The sequence below is a fragment of the Puntigrus tetrazona genome, chromosome 3 (assembly GCF_018831695.1).
Source record: "Puntigrus tetrazona isolate hp1 chromosome 3, ASM1883169v1, whole genome shotgun sequence".
In the NCBI taxonomy this organism is placed as follows: Eukaryota; Metazoa; Chordata; class Actinopteri; order Cypriniformes; family Cyprinidae; genus Puntigrus; species Puntigrus tetrazona.
The window spans coordinates 12,178,377-12,193,796 of NC_056701.1; the positions used below are offsets into that span (position 1 = coordinate 12,178,377).

At 36.9% G+C, this 15,420-nt stretch overlaps 2 protein-coding genes across 2 annotated transcripts; both read left to right on the forward strand.

The window, feature by feature from the left end:
• Window positions 1–846: 846 nt before the first annotated feature.
• On the forward strand, window positions 847–4,122 carry si:dkey-16l2.17 (prostasin). The gene is made up of 5 exons (XM_043234668.1): window positions 847–871; window positions 1,366–1,531; window positions 1,601–1,872; window positions 2,852–3,018; window positions 3,086–4,122. Exons 1-5 carry the CDS (start codon window positions 847–849, stop codon window positions 3,332–3,334), a joined length of 879 nt encoding a protein of 292 aa, XP_043090603.1. The 3' UTR covers window positions 3,335–4,122.
• A 752-nt stretch (window positions 4,123–4,874) lies between these two features.
• On the forward strand, window positions 4,875–13,767 carry fus (FUS RNA binding protein). Its single transcript, XM_043235340.1, has 15 exons — window positions 4,875–5,039; window positions 5,776–5,800; window positions 5,894–6,051; window positions 6,137–6,323; window positions 6,454–6,707; window positions 7,355–7,535; window positions 9,582–9,616; window positions 11,974–12,006; window positions 12,087–12,196; window positions 12,284–12,413; window positions 12,512–12,613; window positions 12,687–12,831; window positions 12,961–13,058; window positions 13,163–13,298; window positions 13,415–13,767. The coding sequence occupies exons 1-15, from the start codon at window positions 5,027–5,029 to the stop codon at window positions 13,452–13,454; spliced, it is 1,647 nt and encodes a 548-aa protein (XP_043091275.1). The 5' UTR covers window positions 4,875–5,026; the 3' UTR covers window positions 13,455–13,767.
• The last annotated feature ends 1,653 nt before the right edge of the window (window positions 13,768–15,420 follow it).

Genomic DNA, 15,420 nt, shown 5'->3' on the forward strand with positions numbered 1-15,420 from the left:
GGTAAGTCTTCTTTCTGCCGAGAACAACGGCCTCATTATTTGGGAGGAGATTGAGACGGCACGCTGTGATTGGACGCCGGCAGCAGGTAGAAGCGCGCAGGTACTTTCACGCATTCTCTGGCAAGTGAAGATTCCTGCGTATTCTCTAGCTGGTCTTTTGTTTTCTCTCAATCACATCACCTCTTTTGTCTTCAGCTCTCAGCAAAAATGTAAATTAACGTCGGAAAGATACGAAAATGTTTCGTTCTCAGAAAGAGTCATCACAAATCTGCATTTGGCGCGGCTAGGGTCCTCGGATGTTCGAGGACGTTTTCTTGTTCTTTAGAACGTTTTAAGTTGATTGACATTTTTATTGTTTGAATGTGACTCTGGATTATTTTTCTTGGAAAATAGGACATCTGACAAGTAAGTTATTGGACCTTACTATTGATAACAATTTAGTTTGATTTTAGTTGAATTAGTGGCCAATAAGGGTCACAAGGGCAAATTATGATTATAATATTCATTAGGCTAACGTGATTATTTCCAGAAACCTGTCCAACTGAACAGAATGACTGATTCATGGCTACAGCCTCTTTTCTTCACGCTAACAGGCAAGTCTTATAGGGTGTCTATTAGCGCTATTTGATTCAATGCATTCATTAAATTCTGAATTTGTCTTTCTGTGTCTTAAGGTCTGTCAACATGTGCGGCACAAGGTAGGCTAATTATTTCTCACTTTATGGGTCAGTGACAGATTAGGATATCTGAATCGACAATCTTTTTTTAATGTGCCATGTTCTTAGTAATGTAATTTTTGTACTCACAGTTTTACTATATTACTTTTTAGAATAACAATTTAAGAAAATGCAAATAGAAGTGAAGAACACTGGTACCAAATGCTTATTTTTTGTTTATTTCTCAAGGTAGAAAAATATTTTAAGGCTACTTGATGAGCAAGACGTAACTTTCTGTTAATAAAAAATATATAAAAAATGTTCATAATGTCATGATTGTTTATATATTGTTCTTCTAGTGTATATTTTACTGGTTTCATCACAACAAAATTTTCATCTATGAAAATTGAAGTATCATTTACATATCCAAACAACTAAAACCAAATGACAATTTGTTTAATGCATTTTCAATTGCTTAATAGATGTGGATTTTTATTTATTTATTTTTAACATCACGTCTTTGACCTTCATAAACGTTCTCCTCCTTATCGTCAAGTTAGTAACCTTACCCACACCTTGTGCTACTGTTTGTGCAGTTCCCTATTAATATAGTGAGAAGGTGTAATGATACCCTAGGGATGTTGTAGGGCAGGTGTGATTATCTCTGCTCTGCATGTGCACTAAATCTCCTCTGAATTGTTCTCGTAAGTGTGCGGCAGGCCTTTGCTAGGGAAACGCATCGTGGGAGGAGCTGAAGCATCAGCAGGGGCATGGCCGTGGCAAGTGGACATTCAGTTAGGATCCAAAGGCCATGTTTGTGGTGGATCCATAATTGAAAAAAATTGGGTCCTCTCTGCTGCACACTGCTTTCCAAAGTAAGTATCATCATATTATCATTGACAGTGTTGATTATAGAGGAGTTGATCTTTGTCTTCTGTCCTCAGCCCCTCAGAAGTGTCTTCGTATCGCCTGTACATGGGACGCCATCTGCTCAATGGCTACAACCAGTTTGAGATGGTCAGTCAGGTGCAGCAAGTGGTCGTTCCAGAAGGATACTCGACTCCTCAGGAGGGCAGAGATGTAGCTTTAGTTCAGCTGCGCTCTCCTGTCACCTGGTCAGACAGGATCCAGCCTGTATGTCTGCCATATGCTGGATTCCAGTTCAACAGTGGCATCTTATGCTACGTCACGGGCTGGGGACACATTCAGGAGGGAGGTAAGTGCATCATAGGAAATAATGGGAAACTAACAGATTTTACTGTTTAAAGTCATGCTAACAGTTGTGCATATGGATTTTTTCTTTGGAGTGACGACTGGATTTACATTTCACTTCTTTAGTGCTAGGAGGAGTTTGAAATGTTTTAAAACATTTCTATGTCTCTTCCTGAATCTCAAACCATAATATGTTGTTGGCAACACTAAAATTGTGGGTTCACGCTAACTGAGCACACATTAACTCGCAGACATGTATTATGCCTTCAGTTTCTTCAGATGCCATATGTATAAATGCCATCCTCAGAACGTGGTTGAGAATCTGACATTACGAAATGCATAAAAAATGTTTCTATTTATAGTCTATACATCTGCCTTCGAGGATGACCCTCACATGCCCATGACCCAGAATGAGAAAAAGACTAATTTTCAAGAAAAACATAATTTATCTAGTTTTCAATGAATCCAGAACATAGTATACTGTAAGGTTTAGAAGATTTATTCATTGTCCTTCAGAGTGAGAAACACAATTTTCTGATACCTTGCATGTATGCAAATCGTCTATTGCTGCTGCATGGAAAAGATAAAAATTTGACACGGAGAGTTGACGTTAGTGGAGAGTTCCTGCCTGAGGTTGAGGAGTTTAGGCATCTTGGGTTCTTGTTCACGAGTGAATGAAGGATGTAACGAGATCAACAGACGGATCGGTGCAGGAATGCAGTCAGAATGCTGCCCCTGTGACCCAGTCCGGGATAAGCGCAAGAAGATAGATTTGACATGGAAGATTATAGATAAGAGATAAAACTGCTTTCTGTCAGAAGCAAATATAGCAATCATTCCAAAAAAAACTATGCCGGACAAAGCCTTCTAGCTTATCAGAGATCTGTTCCCTATTTAATGTTTTGTTAACAATGTGTTTTGACATTTGGCATTTGACATTCGGAAATTATTTGCATTTTGTATTTAATTTTTTCTTTAAATAGTTTCCCTCACTGGAGTCGGGGCATTACGGGAAGTGCAGGTGCCCATTATCAACCAGTCCTCCTGCCAGTCGATGTATCAGATTTTGTCATCCGATTTAGTAACAGTCAACATCCTATCAGACATGATCTGTGCTGGATACATGGAGGGAGGCAAGGATTCCTGTCAGGTATGTGATACTAGCACACAGCCACTGACTTATCCTACCACGTACAAAACATACTTGTCTCTTACAGGGGGACTCTGGAGGCCCTCTGGTTTGTCCTGGTGGCAACGGGACTTGGATTCAAGCGGGAGTTGTAAGTTTTGGACTTGGATGTGCTCAGAAGAACCGGCCAGGTATCTATTCCAGAGTCTCAAGCTTCGCGAGCCTCATCCGCACCACAGTACCAGAAGCTCAATTTTTCGGTCATGCTCAGAAGAATGAAATTCAAATCCTTCTGGTTCTAGGCCTCTCTTTTGCATTAGTACTTTTGTGGAGGTAGTATATTAGTAAAGTATATGCGGTATACATGTGAAACACAAGGTCAAGATTCCAAACATCATAGTTTTGTTTGTGTGGCATTGATTTGCCATATTTTAGGTATTGCAATTTTTTTTAATGATGTAATACAGTATGTGACGTTGATGATTGAGAGTTCTGGTCATCTGATCCTTCCTAAGCACGGATCTAGTTATTTTATATACTGTTGTTACTGTGAATTAGATTTCTTTTGTACAGTTTCAGTAATGTCGCCAAGACCTCAGAACATTCTAAATGCCAATATCCTTTTCAACAGGATAAATAAAATATTTTGTATTTCTTGTATTGATTATTTGTAATGAGATATCTAATTGATTTGACTGCATAAGGCATAATATTGCACATTACAGCTTTGTGTGTTCTATGGCTTTCAGTAATCAGTACCAGTATTGTAACTTCTTTAATAATTTTAGGATGTATATTAAATTAGAATGTCACCTGTGTTTTCCCTTTTACTGGGTTTTTATTTATTTAAGTTTTCAATTTAAGGATGCACAGCGCTTTTTTTAAATACATCATATACTTTTTGGGACTGGCATACTTAAAGATTTAACCTTGGTTATGGTATTAAAAAGGCTTGCCTATGGTAATTAAATTAAATTAAATTAAATTAAAAGCTAGATAATTATATTTTTAAGTCACATGGCATTTGAATGTTTCTCCAAAACACTTTTTCCCACTTTCACACTCACATGGAGGACATCTGTTGAAGTGCTCCAGAAACTGCTCTTTTGACCTAATTTCTGAACATCTATTCTCAAGAAGGATTATATATATATATATATATATATATATATATATATATATATATATATATATATATATATATATATATATATATATATATATATATATATATATATATTTGTCATCATCTTCGATTAGTAAATTACATTTTATTTTCACAAATCAACATTGTTTAACATGTTAAATTTTGAAGAATGTAAGAAAATAAAGACAATGTATTACCCCAATGTATTTTTATGTATAGTAACGTCAATAATATGATTGCGGTTATTTGAATTGTTCACTGAAGTATTGTTGTATTGGTGAATGAATAAGAAAGAGATTTTATTTCCCCAGAAAATGAATACAGCAATATTTCATGCAAAAAGCGATAGTAAAAGTGCAGGTTTGGCTCTTTCATGTGATGACAATGAGGATGTGTTCGCCTTCATTGACTGTGATGAGTGTGTTTGTGAATGTGTATATAATTCTGTATAAGTGTGTGTAGAAGTTGAAGATTGATTGTAGGCATCTATTTCTAGAAGTAATGTGCATTTCAAATGAAAAGAAAATCACAATTTAATAAAAACATTTTTTGGTGCGCTAACCGTATGGCAACCTTTTAATAAATTCTTAGTTTATTTCTCTATATATTTAACCATTACCAATTCTGGCATGGATTTCAAGTGGTTTTAAATGTATAATTGCACGTGTTTACCATATGGTGGTTGTGAACTTATTCTGTAAACATCAAAAAGCTGAATGGATGACAGTGTGACATCACCGGGGCAGCTCACAGGCTCAAACCGACACAACAGCGTCAGCCTCCGCACGGTTGCGCAGTTAATATCGGTAACCGAGGGTGACTGTGCACCACTGCGCTAACTGGTCTTCTGCAGTAGCTTCTGAAACGATCTCAATCGCGATTATGGCGTCAAATGGTAAGATTTGATCTGTGAAATATGATTTCGTGTTTTATTGTACTATCTGTTGGCATCGCCGAGTTAAACACAGCGTCTCGTGCAAAGCGTGCCTCGCAATTTCTCGCAAGTCTTTTTGGGTCGCTCGCGCGTGATGGGGACATTCAGTCATGTCATGTACATGTTACAGAAGCGATAGACATATTTGATGCATTTCTGGTTTAAATTGTGAAAAACGAAGAACATGTCGGCATCCGCCATTTTGTTTGCAGCTCTTTCAATTTAACTGGCTTGTTCTACTGACCTATATTTGCACCGAGCTTACCATACATCTATTTACATTCCGTTTAAATAAAGTAATAATAACAAACATGATTAATTAGGGATATTTGGCGTTCTCGACACAGCGTGTAAGGTTACACTAGACGCGACAAAACTGGAATGCTCCCATTAGGTTATGTTATATTAATGAATGAGTGAAACGGTTATTTTTTTGTAAGAAACTGTGTCTTGTTTACTTGTATTAAGGGAATAGTTCGTCCAACAACAAAAACTGTTACCATTGACTTTTGTCGTATTGACAAAAATGTTTTTTTTACTGTTTTTTTGTGAGTGTGAGTGTGTGTGTGTGTGTGTGTGTTTCTTTGTTAACTGCAATCTTCCTAAGGCCAAAGTAGACTGATTTTTGATCTTCCAAATACTTTTAAGTTACCAAAAACAGCCACTATTTATAATAAACATTGTCTTTTCCCTTTAGATTATGCCCAAACCTCAAGCCATGGGTAAGTTTACAGCATCCATCCCAAAGTGTTATTATACTAATATAAGGATTGCGCACATTCATGATTAAAACAAATACATTGCGTTGTACCCAGTTATGGTAGTTATGGAGGACAGTCCAACCAGAGTTACAGTCAACCCTCCGGACAAAATTACAGCCAGCAGAGCTATGGAGGATACAACCAAAACTCAGAGAGCAGCTCTGCCTATAATCAGGGTGGATACAGTTCCAGCTACGGACAGTCCCAATCAGGTATCGTTCATTAATGCCCCTAATTAAATTGAAAATGTTGTGAATAGACAATTTGCTATCATATCTCAATCCCTGTCGTTTATAGGAGGATATGGGTCTCAGCCCCCCTCTCAGGGCTATAATCAGTCCAGTCAGTCATACAGCTCTGGAGGCTACAGTAGCAGCAGCAGCAGCAGCAGCCAGCCTCCACCAGCTCAAAGTGGAGGCTACAACCAGCAATCCTCTTATTCCAGCTATAACCAGCATCAGTCTGGTCCTCCATCTGCCTCTGGGTGAGATTTCGGCTGGATGTCATTGTGTCTAAAGCTAGTGTAGTTAAAGATAATACTTGTGCTCTGTGTTTTTATTGAACAGAATGTGATGATATTAATTAGAATATGTTAAATCCATTTTGTGTTTCAGCAACTACGGCAGCAGCCCGCAGTCATCTGGCTATGGTCAGCAGCAGCAGCAGCAGCAGGGTGGGGGTGCATATGGTGGCAGTGGGGGTCAGTCTGGAGGATACGGGGGCAGCGGAGGACAGAGCGGTGGATATGGGGGTAGCTCCGGGCAACACCAGTCCTCTCAGCATGGAGGAGGGCCTTACAACCAATCTCCCAACTACAGCTCTCCTCCACCTCAAAACTATGGCCAACAAAATCAGTATGGACAGGGAGGTGAGCTTGAGTGACTCATTTGGCAAGTTGTCATATAGAATTTGATTTGAATATTAAATAGAGTTTCTCAGTTTGTAGTTTAAAACTTGAGATTGCCATTTTTTTTTTTTTTTTTTTTAGAAACTTTACAGATGGGTCTAATGATTCTCATGTTGTTCTAAACACAAACTAGCATAGAAATGTGCATCTTGATAACAAAATGTGTACCAAAATCAGCTCAAAATATCAACCATGTTTAATATATTCTGACTGTATGGAACCATGTACTGAAAAAAAAAACAGAGCCTGTGGCCATCATGCACTTCATAATTTTATGTAAATTTGTCAACTCAAATCTAAAAACTGTAAATTGGGGCAAAAAGTCATGTAATGTATTCCAGCCTTTATACAACAATAAATCTAATCTAAATGTCAAAGTAGAAGAGATGAGGGTGAGGTTTGTTCTCCAGCATTGGTCGATATACTTCCAGTCGTCCAATACAGATAAATTAAAAAACAGCTTTTAACATCAGCTTATAAACTGTATTTTGTCATCAAGTCTTGCATATTTAGTCAAAGTCATTTCAAAGTTCTAATGAGTGCAAAGCTGGGAAGTTTAAGGCAGATGTGATGTATTTCAGTCGTAATGTGTTGTATTTCTATTCTAGGCTACAGCCAGGATGCCCCACCAATGAGTGGTGGTGGTGGAGGAGGCTATGGTGGCCAGGATGGTGGATACAGCCAGGATGGCAGAGGTGGACGTGGTCGTGGAGGTGGCTTTGGAGGTCGAGGAGCGGGTGGGTTTGACAGAGGTGGTCGTGGAGGTCCCCGTGGCAGAGGAGGAATGGGGTAAGCAAATATTCACATCATGCACTTTTCCAGTCACCTTCACCACATAAAGTCCACCTGTATGCATTTGAGTTTCATTTATGGAAAAAAAACAACAGGTAAAAGGTTAAAATAGAGCCAAAGGTGTTACACCATATCAACTGGCTGGGCTGAAAGTAAATGGTGGCCTAGACCTTGATTAAGTACAGCTAAAATGTCTTGAATTGTGGTGTAAACTTACGGTCTGCTTAAAACATTAACTAGGAGTAAAACTCGAAGCAGAAAGTGCATCCAATTATGAGCCAGAATGGCCTGGTGTATGATTTATTGGTGATTCCTACATTCATGTATTTATCTAAAATGATACATGATGTTAAGTTGGTGCCGGTGTGCTTAATATTTTCATGTCTTCACCCTTCCCAAGATGGAACCAGCCAATGGTTCACGTAAAATTATACAAAAACTAATCGAAAAGTGCAATAAATGACCAGGTCTTTAGTTCATTGTTGACTTATCGATGAGAGAAAAAAAGACTGAATTATGGGTTTGGACGTGACCTGTCCTGTGACAATAAGTTGATCATTTTACTACCTGTCTGTCGGAGTGCATCACATCACATGTAAACCTTCACACGTCTACATAGCACTTTGTGACTAGGAGTTTAATAATGTTATAATATATTTTTGTAGGTTTTATTGTAATTTTGTTTACATATCGTGTTAAAGTGTAGTATATTGTTTTCACTGATTTCACATCAGTAATGCTTTTGTTGTAATTAAGTACATAAGTAGGACTACTAATAATGGTATTTAGGGTTGATACTATGTTAATATTTTCTTATACCATTTAAAAAAAGATTTACATGCAGAGTATTGTGAACGACTGTATTGATATAGCTTTCTTATTTTTGTTTTTGTTTTTTTTTCACAAGTAGTATTTGAGTGTTATGACTCATATAAATTCGGTGTGATGTTTAACGGGAACAAATTTTTTTTTAAAATCACTACTTGAATATGAGGACACGAGTGTTAGTGCTAACACGCTTGCTTGTTTCTGCTTTTGCTGCATTTTCCCCCCAGATGCCAAAACCAAAGTATTGGCACACGTCAAAAAGTATCAAGAACATACAGTCTTTCACAAACCCCCCTAGAAATTGTATTAATGGGAAGGTTAAGATAACTTTTTGAACAGCAGATTATAAGTCCCATCTGGCTGTGATCCCACATTCTGGTCCGAAAGTTAAGGTGCTGTCATGTAAAAACACCTGTTCTCTAAATCTTCTCCATCCTCTCCTACAGGATTATTGTTTGTTGCTATGCTTTAATGAATCTTTAAATCTCCTCCTAGGCTGTTTTCTACAAGGTTCAGCGATTTAGGCTTATCCTTTTGAAGAAGATAATTCAGAAACACAGGCTGTAGAAAACTGGGATCTGGGAAAGATTAGTCAAGAATAAACTAGGCATGTGTGACTTTCAATTAAAAAAACAAAACAAAAAACTTACAGGCAAGAAAAAAAAAAAGGTTTTGCATTAGGGAACGTTTAAAGATCCATTCAAAGGATCCTAAAGCAGTATGGAAGAGTTGGATTTCGTCCAAAGGGGGGAGAGTGGTCACGTCAGTCATGTTTCTATTAATTTAAATGCAAAACTGAATGCAGTGTGTGCAGTTTCTGTCCAAAGTAACAGAACATGGATAATGTTTGGGTGAAGGTCCTGGGCTAAATATCTAATAAAAGAAAATAATTATTCGGTCAAATGAAATGAGTTCACAGATGCACTGCAAATCTGTACGGTAAAAAAAGGTAATTCTTTTGAACAAAATAGGCCAAATGGTTATGATATAGGGGCCTGCATGACTTTGGGAAGGAAGTACCAAGAGGGTTTCCCTGAAGCCCTATGGGTTATGAGGAAAGGTGAACCTAGTGAGAGGGGACAGCAGGGATAGGGGCAATGGGGGTCTTGTAGAAAAGATGATGGAGATGGGTGGGGCCTTTCCAGCCTCCTGTGAAATGGGGCACTACCCTCATCAACCTTCAATTCGTCACGCTTCTCTCTCCTTCTCCGTCAGAATGGGTGATCGTGGAGGATTCAATAAGTTTGGTGGTAAGTGACAAACTCTTTAAACAAGGAAATTAAGGGGTTTAAAGAGAGCCTGGTCAAAGAGGGAGGAGTGGGTGTCTGGTTGTCACAGACAAAATAATAAAATGAAACGAATGGTGTGTGTGGTAAACAACTACGCTGTAATAGATTTAGCAACGACAAGAAAAAACAGAATACAACCTTCATAGAAAATAAACAAAAAATCTTTGAAAATAACAAGATATTAGAGAATGTTAATTATGGGGTGAATTATTTCAACATTCTTTCTCTTGTTGATGTCGCTATGAGAAAATAATCTCAATGAAGGAAAAAATATAAGGAATTTGGTAATCAGAGTCTTGAATGAGAAGCTACTGAGCAGACTCATGCAACAAAATGGTTGATATGTGATCGCTTTGGTGAGTCCAAATCAATTGTTGTGGTTTATTATGCACTTTTATCAAAAAGCACTATTTTCAGTTGTTGCAAAAAGTTTTTTTTTTTTTTTTTTTTATGCTTGCACCTACCATAACATTATCATTTTGTGGTGGTTGGACAGTACATAAACATACTTTTATTAGCTTGACTGTCCTTACAATGCATGCAATGTCTCAAAGTCTGGAAGAATATTGGATATTGAAAAATATTAATGGATTTGAATGCAAAATACATGCTTTCTTTAATGATTTTTATTTTATGGCGCCAACATTTTTTTCAACAACCACACACTAAATAAATATTGTTAGAATTTAACTTCAAAAAGTATTTTTTTTTTTTTTTTTTAATAGTTTTATTTATTTAGATTTTTTTTTTTTGCACAAAACTTGTACTCTGCACACTTTTTAAAAGGTGGATTCAGGTGGCCAACAACTGGATTCTAGAGGCATTTAAAATCCATTTGTGTCAGGTGGTTTTAGCGTTGTACTTGTCTGATAAAGGTCCTGATGGAACAGTTCAACAGAAACAAGTATATGATTCAAAACAACAGGAATGGAGACCTAGAGATCAATGTTGGGTCAATATTACAAAGCATGTTTACAATATATAACAGTTTGAAACATGCGTAACATGATCATAATTGTTTGAACATGACGGCATCAGCTGGAAACCAACATGCTTATGTTCTCCACATGGTTTCTAACTGGTAACTATGTCAAATGCCATCTAAAGGTATAACAAGGTGGTGAAACTTGAAATCTGGCTAGCTCAAATACAATTTGAAATGCAACCAGATCCAGTAAAAATTGTCATGGGTTTCTTATGGAAAGAATACTTGCTGGAGATGGTGGATTGTATGGTGAACTTCAAGGTGATTTCAAAGCTTGCTACACTTTGGGGTTATCTGGCTGTTTAATACAGTGTGTCATGGTCATATTTCCTAATACTGAAAGTACAAGATTTGGTTTCTAGTGTTTTTTTTTTTGTTTTTTTTTTTTAATATATCTTCAGATTAGACTGGTAAAATATGAGATGGTGGTTCATTGTTGTTCGTAATTTTCTTAAAGGTTCAGTGGTGTTGGTAACTATTCTAATGGTTTGCCAAATTACTTGCAGTTGTACAAATGGTTGCTTGGGAAAAACTAATATCTAGATGTACTTGGAGCAAAAGCAATGACACAATCCAATGTCTGGAAATCTGCTTTTGTGGGATGGAGAATGACAACCTTATCATTCGGCTAATAAACGTATGCTCATTGATGTAATGTGTCCAAATATTGTGTATTACTGTGATGTGCAGTGCTGATGATGGAGTTACTCTTCATTTAAAAAAAAAGTGAGCGATATTGGTGGTAAAAGTGGTGTCCAGTGATATTTTAGGATGGAATATTAAAAGTTGTCATTATTAGCTGCACGTTTAAAAGTTGACCAAACACCTACAACTAATAAAGATCACAAGAAACCAACAAAAGACCCAATAGATGCTCTTTGCAAAGATGACTGTAAAAGTATGGTTACAGGGGTTTGAACCTAGATGGTTTTTGTATGGTTTGCCGATTTCCAAGGAGAGATAAAAAAACAATACATGAGTTGTCTGATCTGTATTTCGGATTGCCTACGAGTATAAATCGAGCTACAACAATCGGTATGGGAGGAAAGAATCTCCCACTTGAGACCTCAGCCTTATTCAAACGTTGGCCAGTTTTCATCAGTTTTGAAAATGTGTAGTGTTGGATGGTGCTTGTGGTGTTCCTCTCTCAAATATCCAACTACAGATTTACATCAGGTCCTGTTTTCTATATTTGGAGAAACATACATTTATAAATAATTAATCAAACAGAAGCATATGACCCCTCAAAATGATTAAAAATAAGTAATGTAAGTGTGCGTAAGTGTATTTGTGTGCATATGTAATATTGATGACTGTTTCTTTCATTTCAAAGGGCCCAGGGATCATCTAGCTGGTGGGCCCAATAGTAAGTCAAAAAAATAATTGTACATTTAATTGCATTATTAGACCATTTTTCAGCCTGATTAAATTTATTATTTTTTACAGTGCAGGAGCAGGATAACTCTGACAACAACACCATCTTTGTGCAAGGTCTTGGAGACAACTATACCGTGGAGTCAGTAGCAGATTTCTTCAAACAGATCGGCATCATCAAGGTAGAAAAGCAAGAGAAAACTACTATGTGCAGCAGCTATCTTAGCACAGTTCTCTTCGTCTTAACACCATTTTTTTTTCTCACACAGGTCAATAAAAAAACAGGATTACCCATGATAAATCTGTATACCGACCGAGAGACAGGGAAGCTTAAAGGGGAGGCAACTGTTTCCTTTGATGACCCTCCTTCTGCAAAAGCAGCCATTGATTGGTTTGATGGTATTGTAGATCACACGAGTGCCTTTTCCCAAAAACAAGCTTGGACCTGTTTTTGTTTGTTTTCCTGGACATCTAAGTCACATATCTTTCCTCCTCAGGCAAGGATTTTAATGGAAATCCTATCAAGGTGTCCTTTGCTACTCGCAGAGCTGAATTTGGACGTGGCGGTGGCAGCATGAGAGGTGGTCGTGGTCGAGGAGGTACGTTTTCATCTCGCTGTGATATTTTATCTAGTCTTTGGTTTGTTTTTACTAACCTGGTTTTCTTTTGCAGGACCAATGGGCCGTGGAGGATTTGGGGGTGGAAGAGGGGGTGGCGGTGGCGGCGGTTTCCCAGGAAACAATGGTGGCGGCGGCGGTGGCGGTGGTGGTGGCAGCGCCGGTCAGCAAAGAGCAGGAGACTGGAAATGTTCAAACCCGTAAGTGTTGGTCTGTAAACTTAACAAATTGTGCAGTAAATTTGGTAAAGTACTCAAAGTATTAAATATTACAGTAAAACTCAACTGGCAGATTTAACATCACATGCCTTTTCTTTTGTGTGTGCGCAGAACTTGTGGTAATTTGAATTTCTCATGGCGAAATGAGTGTAATCAGTGCAAAGCTCCCAAACCGGAGGGAAGTGGGGGAGGAATGTCACCAATGGGAGGTAAGTAAAAAGAAACATTTCTGCGCAAAAATCGCAAGATGCTGCAGTAGTATTTGACTGAGTGAACTTAGTGAATTGCGGTTTTAATGTATCTGATTCTGTAGGAGGCTTTGCTGGAGACAGGGGCAGAGGCGGATTTGAACGAGGTGGTTTTCGCGGACGCGGTGGCGATCGAGGGGGCTTCAGAGGAGGGAGGGGAGGTGACCGGGGAGGATTTGGACCCGGCAAGATGGACTCGAGGTAAAATTATGGATGATTCACACACAGCACAACTGTTATTTAGTAGAAAACCAATTTTCAGTATACAGTAATCACCGGTGAAACGTGTATTTGATTGCCTGCGGTGTGTTTTTCAGGGGTGACCACAGGCATGACCGCAGAGACCGGCCTTACTAATGGAAGAAACTTTCTTCTGTCCAAATAAGACTTTAATTCGATGTGGGACCAGTATTCACTCCACTTCAACATGTATTACCTTGTCGCTCATGTTTTGTGTTGTATGTTGTCAAAATGTTTCTGTTTTAGTTCTGATAATATTATTTTCTTGTATTATTTTCTATATATTCTGATATATAGATAATGAATTTTGCGTTTTTCCTCTGAATTTTTCTGGTGTTTAGGTCATCGCTATTTGTGCAATTTATTAAATGTACTTTTAATTTTTTTTTTTCTGTAAACTGTGGTTTAAAATTAAAAATGTTTGAAAGTAGCATACTTGTAATGTGGCATTACTTACTATTTTAATATTTATATCCAGACTTCCATGCCCTTTGCAATTGTCGATTTCATTGATTTGTAATAGTAGCAAATGGTTTATCACTAAATGAGAGATATTTCTTAAATAGGGGTTTATTAAAGTAAAAAAAAACATTTATTTTTTATTAGGTTTGATTTCGTTTAAATAAACATTAATTTAAAAAATAATTTTAGGTGTTTGCCAAGGTAACGCTGCTTGTTTTCATTGTTTAACTTGATATGATAAAATAATTAAAACTAAAACTGAAATACAAAATAATTATAAACATGAAAAATTAAATCATTCAGAATATCAATAAAACCTATGATGTAGTAAACCTTTTCAATCATATAAAAATATCTTAAAGATTCATTCATTGTTTAAATGATAGGAAAGGATTTCATTATGTCAAGAGACAAAAATTATTGTGAGCCTGAGGTGCAGCAACAGTAAATATTTGTGCATGGAGGACCAGATGGCTACGAAGATGACTTCCCTTAATGAAGTTATTTACAAATAGTCGTCCTAGAACATTGAAGAAGAAGCAGGCACGAAACCACTGTCCTTTGAAAAGTGAATGAAGCTGTGACCTCAAGTGAACACTGGCATGGAGAAAACAGGAGCCAACAAAACCACAGGTAAGAAAAATTGATTATACTTACTATTATATTAACTACCTTATGTCGCATTATTAATAGTGCAAAATAACAAGAATAACAAACGAACAAACAAATTTTATATTATATATATATTGACGACAAATGAATATTATATGTATTAATGAATGTTTAATTACCTGTGGCATTGTAGCAGCACCACCTGCTGTCCACTAACGTGTAGGAGTTTATGAACTTGTGTATAGAATAAGAATAAAAAGTGAAATAATGTGAATAAGTGAAATTACATTTAATAATAATGACTAAAAATGTAATTGGAAAGCTTGGATATTCTTGAAATTGTGTTTTGCGTAAGTACAGTGTTAGTATTTTGTCTCCGTATCTGAAACGCATATGCACCAATATCGTTACAATACGTTGGACAATGTATAAATTAATATCATAATGCCCCCCAGGACTCTACAGGGGCAAAAGTGCTGCAGGGCAACTTTACGTACCACACCTTTATATTCATTTGCATTGTTTAGTAAGTTGCGCGATTTTAAAATCATAAATACCAACTACATTTATTTATTTTATTTTTTTTTTAATTAAAATTTAGTTTGCAGCTCGTTTTACTCACGCATTATAGGTTGAAGTAGATGAGGAAATTGTTTCCGCGAATAACTCATTTATCTTCTTCTAAAATTGTTGTTTTTACTGTTTAATAAAATAAACGATACAATTAATTTATCGTGCAATTGCTATTCATCCTAACAAAAGTCTTGATATATTTATGAATAGAAAAGAACCTTTTAAGTATATATCAAGTTCGCACTTCGGTGACGTAAAATGAAACAAAATGCAGATTCGCCATAAAGAAGTCACGCTTACGTCGGTCAAAATTATTTTGGGCTGTTCAGAAAAAAAGTAAAGGCAAGAAAAGAGTTTAATGTGAATTTACATTATAATGTACATTTTTATGACAGCGAATACCCACAATCTATTTTAAAGTTATTTGTCAAATATT

What these genes read in the sequence shown, in the direction of transcription:
- si:dkey-16l2.17 (XM_043234668.1), top strand. Translation starts at nt 847, where the DNA reads ATGCAAATAGAAGTGAAGAACACTG. An exon ending in AATAGAAGTGAAGAACACTG is followed by an intron (nt 872 to 1,365) that starts GTACCAAATGCT and finishes TGTTCTCGTAAG; the next exon opens with TGTGCGGCAGGCCTTTGCTA. An exon ending in GGGACACATTCAGGAGGGAG is followed by an intron (nt 1,873 to 2,851) that starts GTAAGTGCATCA and finishes TTCTTTAAATAG; the next exon opens with TTTCCCTCACTGGAGTCGGG.
- fus (XM_043235340.1), top strand. An exon ending in AAATCAGTATGGACAGGGAG is followed by an intron (nt 6,708 to 7,354) that starts GTGAGCTTGAGT and finishes TTTCTATTCTAG; the next exon opens with GCTACAGCCAGGATGCCCCA. An exon ending in AGGATTCAATAAGTTTGGTG is followed by an intron (nt 9,617 to 11,973) that starts GTAAGTGACAAA and finishes TTCATTTCAAAG; the next exon opens with GGCCCAGGGATCATCTAGCT.